The sequence below is a fragment of the Hydractinia symbiolongicarpus genome, chromosome 13, assembly GCF_029227915.1.
Source record: "Hydractinia symbiolongicarpus strain clone_291-10 chromosome 13, HSymV2.1, whole genome shotgun sequence".
NCBI lineage: Eukaryota > Metazoa > Cnidaria > Hydrozoa > Anthoathecata > Hydractiniidae > Hydractinia > Hydractinia symbiolongicarpus.
Genome location: NC_079887.1, coordinates 13,233,308 through 13,249,348, shown reverse-complemented (window position 1 = coordinate 13,249,348; position 16,041 = coordinate 13,233,308). Strand labels below are relative to the sequence as shown.

The 16,041-nt window shown below is 33.7% G+C and overlaps 2 protein-coding genes across 3 annotated transcripts; one reads left to right on the top strand and one right to left on the bottom strand.

The window, feature by feature from the left end:
• The first annotated feature begins 8 nt into the window (after nucleotides 1–8).
• On the top strand, nucleotides 9–6,309 carry LOC130623596 (uncharacterized). The gene is made up of 5 exons (XM_057439100.1): nucleotides 9–1,543; nucleotides 2,567–2,588; nucleotides 4,041–4,146; nucleotides 4,359–4,411; nucleotides 4,883–6,309. Exons 1-5 carry the CDS (start codon nucleotides 486–488, stop codon nucleotides 5,333–5,335), a joined length of 1,692 nt encoding a protein of 563 aa, XP_057295083.1. The 5' UTR covers nucleotides 9–485; the 3' UTR covers nucleotides 5,336–6,309.
• A 966-nt stretch (nucleotides 6,310–7,275) lies between these two features.
• On the bottom strand, nucleotides 7,276–14,853 carry LOC130624046 (uncharacterized). 2 transcript variants are annotated; one of them, XM_057439614.1, is made up of 4 exons: nucleotides 14,806–14,853; nucleotides 10,243–12,185; nucleotides 9,689–9,961; nucleotides 7,276–9,614 (listed from the first exon to the last, which is right to left on the bottom strand). In XM_057439614.1, exons 2-4 carry the CDS (start codon nucleotides 12,173–12,175, stop codon nucleotides 8,704–8,706), a joined length of 3,117 nt encoding a protein of 1,038 aa, XP_057295597.1. In that variant the 5' UTR covers nucleotides 12,176–12,185; nucleotides 14,806–14,853; the 3' UTR covers nucleotides 7,276–8,703. The 2 variants fall into 2 exon arrangements, with proteins under 2 accessions (XP_057295597.1, XP_057295596.1); XM_057439613.1 differs by lacking the exon at nucleotides 14,806–14,853 and having other exon boundaries at nucleotides 10,243–13,603.
• Between the last annotated feature and the right edge of the window lie 1,188 nt (nucleotides 14,854–16,041).

Genomic DNA, 16,041 nt, shown 5'->3' with positions numbered 1-16,041 from the left:
AGGTCCTCAGTTTTAACGTTTTAACGATTCTCGGCAATGTTATTTTTTTACAGTAATAGCTACCATTATGGTTGCTATGAGGTGATAGGTATACTGTGCGGTATAAAGCCCGTGTTAAGGTATTTTAGCTAATAAACGCTGCGTATTTCCCGTATGAACTGGTTGTAAATAGCTATCAGTTGATAATGTTTTCGTATAAACTATTTCTTACATCTCAGACTACTATTGTTTTCTGTTCGTCTGCTATTGATTGTGTTAGATAGGAAGCTATTAAGCTTTCTTCTAATTGGAATTCTATGCATTTTTATCTACCTAATCTTTTGAATATTTACTTTCTTTAAAATAGGATTTTAATTACTGGCTTATATCAACTGAAACCATTGTTAACGCAGGTAATACATATGTAGAGTATAATTACAGAAAGAAAAATTAGAAAGTTGGAAAATAAAGTCTAAAAAGTAAACAAGCACTTGGTTTAATAGAAGATGAGTTTGGTCCACTTCTTGCTGTCGGTAGTGGTGTTAATTGCAAAATGTAATTTTATAACAAGTAGTGATTTGCAGAACACGTCAAATACCAGAACGCTATCAATACTAGAACTTTACGTAACACCCACAAGCAGTATAAACTTGAAAAACGTGTCAAAGTATGGAACGCCGTCAACACAAAAGATTTACGTAACGCCCACAAGAAGTATAAACTTGAAAATTAAGTCAAAGAATGGAGCGTGGTCAACACAAAAGATTTACGTAACGCCCACAAGAAGTATAAACTTGAAAATTAAGTCAAAGAATGGAGCGCGGTCAACACAAAAGATTTACGTAACGCCCACAAAAAGTGTAAACTTGAAGTATGTGTCAAAGAGAACGTTGTCAACACAAAATATTTACTTAACTCCCACGCAGAAAGTTTATCTTGATTCAACGATTAGTCTTCATTTACGTAACGTAACTTTAACAAGTTTAATGGCTCCTAAAAATAGTTTAGCTTCTATACCTATGCAAACGTACACCATTATTTTTACTTTAACTGCTATTAATTCGGCTATAACATCACGTAATATAACACCTTTATATGCTTCTCCTACTAGTAAAGCTTCTCAAACGAATTTCAAGTTAACTAGTTTGAGTTTGTTTTCAAATCAACGTAGTACTTTACCTGGCAGTGTTGTTACGAAAATTGATACTTCGCACTCCCAAAAGCCAGAAATCTCTCCTACTAGTAAATTAACTGAAGTTGCAACGTCATCGGGAGAACATTCTTCCACAGTACTATTATCCAAGTCAGTTACTTCAAATGTTACAAAATCGTTGGAAAAAGGATCAAGAAATGTCGTGTCAACAAGAATCCAACCCCACACAAACGCTACACTTTCTTACGTAGCAACATCTTCTGTTATACAAACTAACACCACCACCTTGACTACACATAAACCCGTTAAGAAGGATGACGAAGAAATCCTTGAGAGAAAATGGTGGTATGTTATTGGCGCAGGGGCTTTCATAATTGTACTACTCATTATTGCTGTGGTTTGTATTAAAAGGTATTTACTTATATTTTTATTCTTGTTTTATCTATACCATGTATCGCTAAAAACTAGCTGTGAAGGTTCAGCTCGCTTTAATTATTTTCTCTGCCTAGAAATTTCTTTATTAAGGAGTAAGATTGACAAAAAGCCTTCCCGCCTTTTGTATATCTATTATTTTTTGCTTGTTAATACGTGGTGTTTTCTTCGTCTCAGCTTATGTGTCTTGGGGTACTTCCCGCGATAAAGCACGTTCGTGAAAAAAGCAGCTGATTCATTTTTTGCTTTGCCTTTATTATAACCACATATATCTTTAAAGGCGCTACTAAACGATTCAATAAACTCAATCACCGCCATTTCCTAAGGATAGCGTGTAATGAACGGACCACTCTAAAGGTCAAGGTTCAAAAAATTATACACACTTTAGAACTACATAGACGTCTAGACAATCTGCTTATAAATAATTACTTTTTTTGATGAATTTGATACTTTTATACTTTTATTTTATAAAATTATTTTTGGCGGTAAAATAAGCTACATCTGTATAATTGATTAAATATCAGAAAATCGAAAGTTTGTTTTGACTAGAAAACAGAGAGAACACGAAAAGCTGTATTTGTTAAATTCTATGTTACCAGTGTTAACAGAGTTACTCAAACTTTCTAATAAAAAAAGCTTTAAATATTTTGAACTAGCTAGCTAGTTACATTCTTTCAAAATTTTTCATAAAAACATGTAAGCTTATTTTATATAAAGCCGGTGTAAGCAACAACAATGACTTTCAAATCTTTCTATAGGTATTAATTACCTTCTTAAAAACGTTTATGGGCAAAAAACGGGAGGCATGCTCGCTGCCGCTTTCTCGTTCCCAGTGTCAACGTGCTGAAATAAGCATTTTTATGATATATCAATCCGTAGCCTGCATATCGCACTTTAACACTGTTAAGTAACGAAAAAATGAATGTGAAGTCTTGTTATTAAAAGGATTATTGTCTTCTGTATTTCTGTTATGTGTATTACTTCTCATAAATTTATTTTTAGACGCAAGAAAAAGGCTGATAAGGTAAACATTTAAATTTAAACATGTTGGCAAGCCCACTTTATGACTAGACATAACTTTAGATACACATGTGATTAAGTGCTGAAATTTTGTAACTATTCCAACTTTTCTTGTTGCTTCTGATGAAAGAAAAATTTTTTGGAAAAATTTTATACTTTGCTGGGGGTATTGTTTTTTTTGTATGTTGTATTGGGTATATAATTATTTATTACATGTATTATTAAGTGGTAACCAAGGTGTTGCTAAGGTAATATATGGTTACTAGGGACAAAAAGCTGACCAGATTTGAAGGAAATATCGATCCAGCAAATTGACGTCATTTCGGATCCCAATGACATCATAATACTGTTTTCCTTAACTCGATTATCTTTAAATGACCTGTTCTACAGATATGCCAAGTTTAAGGACATGAGCATCAATATTTCTGGTAAACGGGTTTTTTTATCTTTAGCGTTAAAATAGGAATTTTTTTGCCGAAATGGCGTCAGTTTTTATCCCAATGACGTTATTAAAATTACTTTTTTCATGTGAAACACATAATTTGGTATTCATTCCACAAATCTACCAAGAATCAAGGCCATATCATTAGTGACACGCGAGAAATTAAAACGTACTGAAAAATTCGGAAAACGACTATTTTTCATGTGACGTCATTTCTAATCCCTATGACGTCATCAAATTATTTTTTTACATGCATTGAGTTTGTACTAAGACATTTTCCAATTGAGCCAAGTGGTTCAGGATCCCCCCCCCAAGGTTACAAGGGCCAAAAAAGATCAGGTATAATAGGGTTAAAACAGGTCTACAAAACATCCTCTATAAAAATGTTCTGTATTTTGAAAAAAATATTTGTTTACATTTTTAATTGTTTAGAACAAATTATATTAGCTGATTTTGTTAGCTGGGAATTTTATTGTGTGCTAACTTAAATTTACCGTGACGGGTGCTTTGTTATAACTTATTGTACGGGTAAAGTCACGGAGAATCAATGTTGTTATTCTTGTTGTCTATTTCGTTCAAAAATTTTTATTGATTGTACGTGTGTTTTTGAAATTAACAACAAATCTTTTTGTGATATGAACTATTCTTTCATATTAATACGAAAACTGTGTCTGTTCGTCTGTGACCTGCTAAGTCGATTATATTTTCTAAAATTGCGTTTACAAGTGCCCATAAAAGATTTTTTAAGTATTATTCTTTTAATTTTTAATTGGCCAGAACAAATCATGTGATTAATTATACCATTAAATCAACTTGAAATTTGTTATTGTAGGCTAATTATGTCAAGGGCATGTCTTTTTCAATTAAAACGTTTTGTTTTGTGATAATCGCAATAGACTTAAATTTTGTTTAAAGTGGATACATCCGCGATCTTAATTATTACAACAAAAACCAGGAAATTAGTTAATCAAATTAAAAATAAGTGTTACAGTGTGTCTTTTTCTCTCATTTTAGCCCAAAGAACACAGATTAACTTACTCTGATTCAAGAGTCATGCTTAACAATACCAACTTGGATGATGTCAAAAACCCCTCTAACCGAACAAGCCTTACAAGATTATGTAGGGAAATATTTTGATTTATTTTACTGGTCATTAATATCATACGTTTATGTAGAATCCATTGATTTCGATTCCAAAATCACATTTTAAATTTATATGCCACAAATATATTTAGGCTGCCCAACATAGATAGCTGAAGCCTACCAAAGGTATAGCTCGCATGTTTTTGTATTAATACGTAAATGAATACACATTTATCTTGCTTCTTTTAGTTTCGAAAGCAACAGAGCTAACGGATTGGCACAACAGACAATTAGTAGCGAAGGTATACACGTAATATTTTGATATACATTTTCCGCTTCCTTTACATTCGATGATACATATTGCGTAGCCTTTGTTGAGATAATTTGGAAGTTATTTGGCAAGTATGAATTTTCAATACTGCGTTGCAATATTAACACTTACTTCCATATATCAACAGTCAAAAAAACTGAAAATAATGTACTGAATGTATTACAAAAAACGCAAACAAAAGCAAATTGTTCTTTTAATCAACACTATATGAATAAGAATTTACATGCTGAAAGTTTAAAGACAGAATTGTTACCCTTTGCTACCATGTTTAAAAGCTTATATAGATGTCTCACCTTGCACGTGTATATTGAAAGCTTCACCAGTATCTTAGTTACTAGTTACTAAAAGTTTTTAAAACGGAAAAAATGAAAATTTATTGGAACTAAGCCTAAACAACTAGACTGTATTATTAACCATATTTTTTCATGTATTTTGTTTTTAGTTACCAAGCGATGACTACGCGGATTTGAACATGACAGATATCAAAGACCAGGAGTATACTGGACTTAGGACTTATAAACGTGGCGAGCCTAACCCTGTTTTTGAGGACGAGGTCGATGATCCCCAAACTAACCATAACAAATCTGGTACGTTACCACATACGGAAGTAGGTGCAGATTATTTTCAATTTGAGCCGGAGGATAAGACGAAAAATTCGACAATGATTACCGAAAGTTTATTAGGAACTGAGGATGAGGTCAATGATAATCAAACTAACCATGACAAATCTGATACATTACCACATACGGGAGAAGATGCAGGTTGTGTTGAACTTGAGCCGGAAGATAAGGCGGAAACTTCGGCAGTAATTACCGAAAGTTTATCAGGAACTGAAGATGAGGTCAGTGATAATCAAACAGAACGTAAAAACCCTGACCCATCAGAAACTAATTAAAGAGACATGGATTACTTCGGAGTGGAACCCGAAAAATCAAGCCGAAATATCTGCAAAAGTTTCCCGAAAGTTAGCCGGGTGAACCAAATTGTTATAGGAACCGTGTTTATATGTGTAAGAGTAATATCACATGGAAATTAAAATGCAGAAAGTTTTTATAGAGCATATGCCATAATAAAATTGAAGTGAGACGATCACTGTGCATATTAATTAAAGTGCTAAGGGTGCGGATGTGGTTTGTTGTTGTTGCTGTTTTTTTCTTTAACTATTAAATTAGCGAATGTACTTAGGATGTTAGAATTTTACCGTTAAAAGATTTCACCATTAATTTCACGTATAAACAAGAAATTATTGTTTTGGCTCTAGTTTATCGAACATATTAGCACAGAAAATGAGAGAATAGGAGTTGACACAAATGGCCGCGTCGAAACTTGACAAGTAATATAATTTGATATGTATACAGTGCTGAAATTTTGTGAATTTTCCTTATTTTTATTAGCTATGTGGTCTAATCAGAAAAAAGGAAAAATACCTGGTGGGGGATGGCGTTGGTGTATGGGGTGGGTTAAGGTTAGGGGGAAGGGGTGGGGTGAGGTGAAAGTGGTGGGGTAATATGAAAGAGGTGGGGTGAGGTGAGGTGGAAGCTCGGGGGTGGGGTGGAAGCGGTGGGTTGAGGTGGAAGCGTTGGGGTGAGGTGGAAGAGTTGGGGTGAGGTGGAAGCGGTGGGGTGATGTGGAAGCGGTGGGTAAGGTGAAAAGGGTGGGGTGGGTGTTGTGGAAGCGGTGGGGTGAGATGGAAAGGGTGGGGTGGGGTAAGGTGAAAGGGGAGGGGGAGATTATAATCCATTTGTGAGATATGTGTAAGATTTTTACAATGTAAATAATGGCACTAATCCTTGAAACGGCATTGTACGATGGTTATCTACATTTTTATTCATTGTACGATTGTTACCATACTGGTACTAGAGTAATATGCGAGAAATATTAAACGTATACTAAACAATTTTAATGCGCTGTGAGATACAAAGTCCGAGGCGAAAACTACAGGGTGGGATTTCGAAGTCTGTACCTTAGATCAGACTGTATCTTATTCAAAAGATAATTTTCTTTTGTACACAACAAAACTTAGAACCAAGCTGTTATCTATATAATAATACGCCAGTTCCGTGTCTCTGTGACAGGCAAAGTGGATGTCTTCATTTTCCTTTGATGGTGCCGAAAAATGCATGCACTTTAACGTCAATAACTTTTTTTATTAATGAAGCCATTACAATGCACTTACAACTTTCAGTCAAAATCTTGGAAACGAGGTGGTGACGTCAATGATCTTTAACCGCGTGGGTAACTAGGGTCCACCTAGGACCAATTTGGGTAATGTTCCCAAACCTGGGTCGCCAAATCCGTTTCGGAGTGGACGGGTTGATGATGTCATAAAAAACCTTCAAACCCTAATATCTCAGCAATTTTTTATCAAAAGTACATGTTCCTATACATTTTGTTGATCAACAGTTTAATCTCTACACAATAGAGGCAACGTGAAAACAAGATTCTAATTTTTTTGTGCGGATGGGTTGCTGACGACATCAAAATTTATATTCTGCCTCAGTGGATTTTTCCACGGGCTTTATCGACTAGTTTATGTATATAATCATACGCCAGTTCCGTGTGTCTGTGACAAGCAAAGTGGATGTGTTGTTTTTCTAAAGAAACAGCCGCGTTAACATGCCACTTTTGCTAAACTTTTCTTTATTCTGTCTTTTGTGTGCTTTTTCAAATTGATTTAAAATTTTTTGTATTAAAAAAGTCACGGTTGTAATAATGTAAACTTTACACAAAAGTCACGGGGAACTAATTTTTATTATTCCCTTAAGCACGTGTATTTTGTCTATTGTTACATGAAAAACGTCTTGGTTTTATTTATTCCCGCTTTAATAATAACAACAAAACATTTTGACGAAAAGAACAATAAATTTTATGGTTAATTTCGCTCTGTATTTCGCTATTTTTTTATTTGGTATCTATATCCCGAAAACAATATAGTTTCCTAAAGTTTAATAAGCTGTTATCATACCATAGGTTATTAATTAAAACCAAAGATACATCTTTAAAATTCCGCTCTAAGTACATCCTATTGACATTTGACAAAGCAAAACTGCTGACCGCAAGAAAAAACAGAGACAAGGTTACATGCATACATCACGAGGTGTATGTTTTGTCAATTTTGACATGACATATCATGCTAATAATATGACACAGATCTTAATAAAATGGATGTATTAAAGAAGACATAAGCTGTTGGGGTGACAACATAGACAGTAGGGATGAATACTGATTTGTTAATTGCAATCTGTATGCTAACTAATAAACTATTTCTATTTAAAAAAATGCTAAACTTTAGTAAAAAAAGTTTAATTAAAATTGGTATTTTACTATTTTTATCTTTTAACCCTATTTCGTCCGAGGATTTTTTAACCCGTTTTTACAGGGGATTGGGCGGGCTTCTTCATTCTCCACAACTTTTCATTGACTTTACCCAAAGGAAATCAAAAAATCTGCCACAATTGTGGTATTAAGAGAACACTCATTGACAGAAAATTTATTGTATAAGTAACTGAATTTCATATCCTTTATAATAGCTTAATAAAAAAAATAAAAAATAAAAAAATGATTTTCGGAATTTTGTCTAAGTCGTCATCAGAAGCTTAAAATTTGCAAAAAAAGCATTTTATGTCTACAATTAATATACTTCTAGAACGAATTTTAATTGGTTTTTTTTTTTGAAGATTCTGATAACCAAATGAAAATTATTTATGGCTTTCGGTTTACACATATTTCACATGACAAAAAAACAGCTGATAATCGCCCGATTTCTAAAAACGGGTTAGCAACGTGCCAATTCGTCTTAGAATGATTCACCTTGAGGCAATGTAGTTATGGCGATATTTTCTATTATGAAGCATAAAAAAGAGAAGTTACAATATTTTACTGATTAGGGATTTCATGTAAAATCTAAGGCTCTGTGGATATGGGACCTAAAAATGTGGGAAGGCATGTCTAATGAATAAATATTAGAACTCGATAAGTATCATAGCGAAACAACGCAGTAGAAAAAGAATTATTAAAAAAATGTAAAAAGAAGCTCCCTCTTCCGGACAGCATAAGGTTTAATTTCTGTAAATATGTGAATTCAAGTATTATATATTACATTAACTTATTACTTAATTGCAAACGTACAACGAATTAGAAGTGTTTAATAAGACTACCTGTAAAAATAACTTAAAGAACTTAATACTGTTGGTTTATATGGAGTCCGGAATCCAGTTCCTATAATACTTCTATGAAACGTTACACATAAATATTTGTAGCATTTTACTGGTAATTTAATTTCATAAAATCAGTTATTCCGTAGCTGACTTTTTTGACGTAATCCTCAACTTTGCAATATTTTTGCGGAGCTGAAATCCTCATAGCATCAACAGAGCCGCCGTAATAGGATCCATATAGTTTTGTTAAAAACAGTTGGTGATCTTCAGTTTCCTTTTCTTCTCTTTTTATATCTTCTTCTTCGCCGGCTTCTTTCCCTCCTCTTTTTTCTCGATATCTATCTTTGGTCTGTTCATCAAGGATATTACTGGTAATATTTCTTTTATTTAAGCAATCTACCAAACTATATTTACCTGTGGTAGCATCTTCTAGCTTTATATTCTTATTTTCCAACAAAGCATTTAAGGAGCTTCGAGTACGATCTCCATCGTACTTTATGGAGTAGCCTAAAATAATCTTGTGTGGATAATTCTTATGGCTGTGCAAATTAAATACAACTCCACGATTTTTAATACGATCTTTTGCGAATCCGATAAATTTATGAAAATCATCCCAAACTGATTTGAGTTCTCGATCATAATATGCTCTTTTGTCTTTTGGCAGTATGCCAACATCAATAAAAGCTCGCTGTAAATTCATGATGACGATGTGAGGTTTGCTGCCTGTTCGATTTTGCAAACTACCAGCTAAAGTGATGGCAAACTCTTTTGTATAAAAGTTTGTAGATGATTCAATTGGGCAGATTTTGTTTCTTTTCTGACCTAAAATCTTTACTTTAGGCCATTCACATAAATCTGTGTAAGAACACCCACTTGAAGTGTAACAACCGCTACGTCTCGGTTGTATTCCGTCAGGAGCCAGCATTCCTCCATGTGGTACAACTAAAATGATGTTAGAATCTTCATCCCCTTCATGGTATTCGCAGAAGGTAGCGTTTTTGGAACAATATCGAATAGCTAAAAAAGATAAAATAATTTAATCTTATTGTTACAGACATATAGCAGGTTAACCTGGTTGTAACAAAGCATACCTTTTGAGTATTTATACACAGACGGGTAGTCGTCAACTGTTCTTTGAAGACCAGGATAAACTTCTGTTCTTAGTTCCCCTTTAGACTCGTGTGTCACCATTGTGATATAATCTTTTCCGGTGTTCTTTAGCAGCATTTTCTTTGCAATAATATTAATATCATAGTCAGGATAAGTGTGGTAAAGAAATGAAGTGAGATAGGTTGCTAGCAAGATATGTTTGTTTTCTGTTGAATAATATTCGGGAAGGTCAAAGTTAAATTGATTGTATTTCGCTAAAACAGATGTAAAAACATATGTATATTCCTTCTGAAGTTGTGCGGTTTGAACAGGCTTGTTTTTCGAAAACAGAGGATTTCTCTTTGTGATCGTACAGGCGTTATTAAAAACGACGTTGGTATAGAGTGAGTCTTGCTAGTGTAGACTAACCTTTGAGTTTCATTTACAAAACAATGCTTGATATAGGCGCAGTTAAGACAAAGAATAAAGAAGTTTTCTTAAAATTTTTTGCTAAATATGATTTTTAAATGTATAATTTTAAAAAAATAGCACATACCTTCTCTTTTTTCTTTGCAAATACATATCCTGTTTAATCCTTTCGCTGTTGTTTTACCAGTAGTGACTGCTTTTCCCGTGGTATTTGGATAGACTTTTGTCTTTTCGGAAAAAGATGGAGTCGTTGTCGTTTTGTTGTATGTTGCGACACTCTTTACTGTGTGATGCGTGACAGATTTTTCTTCTTGAACAGCCCTTGAGGATTCAAAGGCAGACTTGACTAATGATGACTTTGATAAAAACTTTAAAAATGCGGTTTTTCTATCTTTAAAATGCTGACTCTTTCTCAAGTTTTCGTTTTTAACTGCTGAGGAAACGGGTTGATACGCATAGAAAGAAGTTACATTGTTTATCCTATTCAATCTTTTGGTAGGAATTGTGGCATCATAACCTTGCGAATATTTGATGCTTTCAGTGCCTTGAATTTTAACAAATTCAGTAACTAATTTTGTCGATATAACTGGTGTTGTTTGAACCTTTGATGATCGTGTCGGCAGTAACTTTTGTTTGCTTTCCGATGTCGTTTGTTGGAGTCCTTCTGACTTACTTTCAATTTTTCTTAATGTATGACTTGCAGAATGCTGAAAAGTAGATTTGTTTTCTTTAAACAAGTCACCCACCTTTTTGCTATTTAATTGATGAATGTTGCTACAACTGATGGAATTTTGAATGGTCGAAGATTGTTTGACTGCGTTTGATGCAAGTTCCTTGTCAACAAAATTGATTATTGATGCGTGAATTTTGGATCCAGATGACTGTAGATGTGAATTGACAACAGAATATGTTTCAGAAAGTGTATTTTTATTAACCTTCTTTGAAGAACTTGCAATGTCATTTAAGTTATTTTGAACAACCCTTGAGGATTCGATGGCAGGTTCGTTCAAAGATGACTTGGAAAAAACTTTTGATATTGGGGCTTTTTTATTTTCAAAGTGTTTACTTTTTCTAGGGTTGTCGCTTTTGAATGGTGAGGACACAGACGGATACTCAAGGTGGGAGGTCACTTTAATTACTTTTGCCAATTTTTCAGTAGGAACTGTGACATCATCTGTTTGCCTAGTTTCCCTGCTCTTGTTCGGTTGGACTTTAGCAAATCCAGAAAACAATTTCGTTGATAATACTGGTGTGGCTTGAACATTGGATGATCGTGTTGGTAATAAACGTCGCTTGCTTACCGATGGCGTTGCTTCCAGTTCTTGTGATTTATCATCTTTATTTTTTGATGTATGGCGATCCTGAGAATAGTATTTACTTCTCTTAGTTAAATCATTTAACGCTGCGGTACTTGATTGGTGATTGATTTCAAGGCTAATAGTTCTTTGAGTTGCAATATTTTTTAGAGAATATTGTTTTGCTGCATTTGTTTCAATTTTTTCAAACGAGTTGGTCTTTGATAGATGAATTTTTGTTTGATCTGGATTTAGGAGTGAATCGACAGAAAGTAATGTTTTAGCAAAAATGCTTTCCTGGCCTCTTGTTGAGGAACTTGCAACGGTAACGGATGGAGTTTTAGAGTCAGTTGTTTCTATTTCATAAACATTTACTATTGTAGAAGTTGCTTTACTCGGAGAAGTGGCTTGAAAATTTTCTCCATCTGGAATCACAGAGTAAGTTGGTGATATGTGGCTTTTTGTATTGAAATGGATATTATCAATTACTTTTGACGATTTTTTCAGTAAGTGACCAGAAGAGTGACTTTGTACTAACGCGATAGTGGGCGGTTGCTTCTTGCCTCCGTATGTCCTACTTCTTTGGTTTGATATGCTATTACTTGATGGAAAATAATCTGATTGGCGATTCGTTTTAATTGACTCAGCCGCTTGGATAATAATATTGGATGATTTTACTTCAGTTGCTAAAGAATTCTTCATGCTATGCAAAGAAAGTGATCTCTGGAGAGCACCAGCAATTATGCAGATAGTAAGCCAATGCATGTTGGAAAATCTAAAGAAAAATATCAATAAAGGATACTGTAAGTGTGTATTAAAACTTGCTCAATATTTTAATTTTTGTCAGGTATTGCAATTTTTTTCTTATTTTTCTTATTTGATATTGCAAGACAACGCCTCCATGTTCATGCAATGTGAATTGTGAAATATGAATTTATATATTAATGCTCGTCTCCGTAGAAAATGCAGAGAATGTGGACAAAGTAACCTAATGCAATAATAAAATGCAACGTTGTCAGATAAAGTGACTAAGCTTAGTTGTGCCTATTTATGTTGTTGTAGTTTTTCATAAAACTGCTTGCCCTTTTTACTAACACCCTTTTAAGCTCCATAAGATCGTGGTAGATTTTTTACAAGGTTAGAACAGATTTTTTTGAACGTAGATTCCACCACCCTCTCGCTTTTTCTTTTATTATAAGTCCCAAACTACTGCTCAAAGAGAGCTAAAACTTAGAGACTTTTAATATTCCTCCTTTCGATAAGACTTCATATTCTATTCTGGAAGTTGAAATGGAGTTCCATAAAAAATTTCATTTCTTAAGCATTGTTTTTTCTCCATAATTAAGAGTGATAATTAAAAAATCTTTTGGAAAGACAAATGAAAGTAACTTATAATTGTCAGCGGCGGAAACAGTTGTTTTCGAAAAATGGTGACATCATAGCAAAAATTTCTGATTTCAGCAAACTTCTAATATCGACCAATCAATTCCTTTTATGCTATTCTCATGCTGAGTTTGATCTACATATCTTAAAACCACTCAAAAGTTATTTGGTACTGGCTTGTTCCTTGTTTTATTGAAACTTCCAGTAATCTACAAGAAATTGAGCGGTTCAGTATAAGTAAACAAAAGTATGGGGAGAGGTGAAAAAAACAAGAACAGGAACATATCATATCATCAAATTAATTCTTCCGCAAAGAAGTGCTACGAAATAATTTATATAACAAATTATTTTATTAACAAGTACTTGATAAATCTGGATTCCCTATGCTTGTATAACTTGTTTTGGATTCAACGATTGGTTCTAGATAATATTTCTTTCATGTTCTTATATATTTTTTATATTCTTTCTTTTTTTATCAACATTAGGATTTTGTGTGATTATTCAAGCCTCGAGTTAAAAAATGAAGTTTGTTCCCTTCCATGATTTGTCTGCCCGAAATTACGGTGTTGTATTTGCGTAGCTAGCTACCAACAAAAAAATCAAGACCGTCTAGACCATTTCGAGTTGGCTTAACCCGATTCATGCTGGGTTGTTTGAGGGCTCCTCAAGGCTGGGGTTAGGTGATTCCCTCCTACTTTGCTCTGTAATTTCTAAAGTTGTTGTTCAAAAGACACGAAACTCAGCAGAAGTGTTATCTAGACCCCAAAGGACAACTTAGTTCCAAAAAATTGCTGACTTCCGTGTTTTTGGTCATCAAGTTTGTTGAAGTTCGTAAACATTTGCTTTAATTGCATTGTATTTTGCCACACTAATGTGCGAAAGAAAAAATAATGTTTCAATAAATTCTAAAAATCCACTTAAAGCTTGTAAAAATAAGTTTAAAGAAATTAAAAAAATTTAACTTAACTCAAAAAGTTTGCTGCAATGGCAACCCTTTCCCTGAAAATTAAAGCTAAATGAAATTACACTTATTAATTATTGGACAAGCGCTTATATACATTAAAATATTACAGCTTTATAAAAGATTCTCTTGTCCAAATGGGTTTGAAAACGAAGTAATATAGTATTCTTTTATTTTTCTAATTTGTTTTCAATATTTTATTTTTTACGTTTGTCTGTGCCTCCTCCTATGACAAGATGAGTAAATTAATTCATATTAATGTTTATTTAAGTTTATTATTTGTTATTTTATCCAAGCTATTTTCCTTTGCGTTATTTCTGACAGGCACGTAATATTTTGATGAATTCGGATTTTCCTCTTAGAAATGAGGGCTGTTTTCAAATAGTTAGAGGCGAGTCAAGACTTTACATTATTTTCTCTTTTCCTTTTACCAGAATCTCATTTATCACATTGCGCCTTTTTGACATTCAACCAAGCAGGGTTTTTTACTTAAATTTTTTTTCATAAATTATAAAATGATCGTACAGTAGTCTTTATAATGAACTAACACTCCAAATTATCAGACAGACTTCGTTAAACCGGACCAAATCTAGTCAAATTGCATGGAAAATTTCTAAAATATGTTTGCAAGGAATTAGCGGACATCCCAATCGTTGCCATTTTGCACATTTATATACAATATCTTTTCATAGCATTTTTATTAGAAGTTTATAGCAATTCTTGAACTATAAAATCGAGCCTGAAAATATTAACTTTCTAAAAGGCCACACCCTCAAATTAGCGGGCAGATTCTATTGCGCTAATAGTGTTCGCTAACTAGAGAGACAACTGTAGGCAAAAAAGTCTCATAGTGGCAAAGTTCAAATAAATAATTTTTTTCTACATTACCGAATTCAAGAAAAAAAGAGACGAAAGAAGTGCAAATTAAAAATGCCTCATACATTACACACGAGACTAGCATGTTCTTAAAACTCGTTTTAAACAGTTTTTTAGTTATTGATAAAAAAGCGTTTAATTTGCAAAGAAAAAATGTTCTCCTTAGTTTACTTACCGATCAACGACCAATCAAGTTCATACAATGTCTTCCTACCCTCACGCCAAATGTAATAACATTGGCTGCGAACGTTTATACTTAAGCGCACTACATGTCACATCCGTTATATAAATAAATAACTCGTCACTTCTCTGGAAAGTTTTTTATGTCAACAAAATATTTCGTAGCTCTTTTATCAGAATACACTCACAACTCTCACATACTATCATGAATTTGACTCACCAACATTCGGAAGTGTTTTTGATGGCTGACTTGTTGTTTCTGATAATAAGTTATTGATTAGAGGAAGTAGAACGTAATGACTAAAATTCTTCTTTATATACAGAATTTGAGAAATAAAAAACTTAAGTTAGTCATACACCGTGCATAGAAAACAGTATGCACAGATAAGTGTTAGCAATAACAAAAAACTGTCTGTGTAGAGATTTGTTTAAAGTGTGGAGATTATACAGTAAAGAGTATGTGTCTATTTTCCACTTATATTCCTGCTACACCGTTGAGAAAAAGAAGAGAAAAGATTCTGATTGATTTAACTGCGATAGCAATATATTCCTGGCCTATTGCTTGAAAATCAGAAAAGTTAAATAAACGCATGTTAAACTAAAAGTTTTAATTTTTGGTTAAGGAGGTTTTAGACTGTTCTGTTAGATTTTAGCATAAAAACTACTTTTCGTAACTGTATTTTCTAAATTTCGGAATTTACGTGTGTTCGAAGAGGGTTGTAGGATTTTAGGTGAATATTTATTTGAAAGAAACGCATTAGCTATCACACCTGTGCACGTTACGCACCAAATAGAGTAGTAGTGATACTTTTCAGGTCACACATTAGTTCAGCTGGACCCGGCAATGAGCTAGGGCGGAAAATTTTTTCGCAAATAAGGATAAAATTCGCAATCAGGCGCGGATTTAGACTAGGTCAACCCTGTCACGCGACCTAGTAAAAAAATGCCGAGGATTGAAATCGAATTCTGTCGAATTTACCCGGAATCTGAAGATCGAAATATTTCTCCTTGTTTTCTCATAACGCGAATTGGATCAACCTATGTTGACCTGACCTGTGTTAGCCAGTCTTGGCTCTAGGTTATCCCGCGAGGCTTTTACCGTCGACTAGAATCAAACCTATGTGGGCCCGACCTATTTTGAGTCAGAAATTTTGAAGTCAGCCCAGTCTTGGCTCTAGGTTATCCCGCGAGGCTTTTACCGTCGACAAGAATCAAACCTATGTTGGCCTGA

What these genes read in the sequence shown, in the direction of transcription:
- LOC130623596 (XM_057439100.1), top strand. Translation starts at nt 486, where the DNA reads ATGAGTTTGGTCCACTTCTTGCTGTCGGTAGTGGTGTTAATTGCAAAA. An exon ending in GCAAGAAAAAGGCTGATAAG is followed by an intron (nt 2,589 to 4,040) that starts GTAAACATTTAA and finishes CTCTCATTTTAG; the next exon opens with CCCAAAGAACACAGATTAAC. An exon ending in ACAGACAATTAGTAGCGAAG is followed by an intron (nt 4,412 to 4,882) that starts GTATACACGTAA and finishes TTTTGTTTTTAG; the next exon opens with TTACCAAGCGATGACTACGC.
- LOC130624046 (XM_057439614.1), bottom strand. Translation starts at nt 12,175, where the DNA reads ATGCATTGGCTTACTATCTGCATAATTGCTGGTGCTCTCCAGAGATCA. An exon ending in TTGCAAAGAAAAAAGAGAAG is followed by an intron (nt 9,962 to 10,242) that starts GTATGTGCTATT and finishes CATCTGTTTTAG; the next exon opens with CGAAATACAATCAATTTAAC. An exon ending in TGTGTATAAATACTCAAAAG is followed by an intron (nt 9,615 to 9,688) that starts GTATGCTTTGTT and finishes TATCTTTTTTAG; the next exon opens with CTATTCGATATTGTTCCAAA.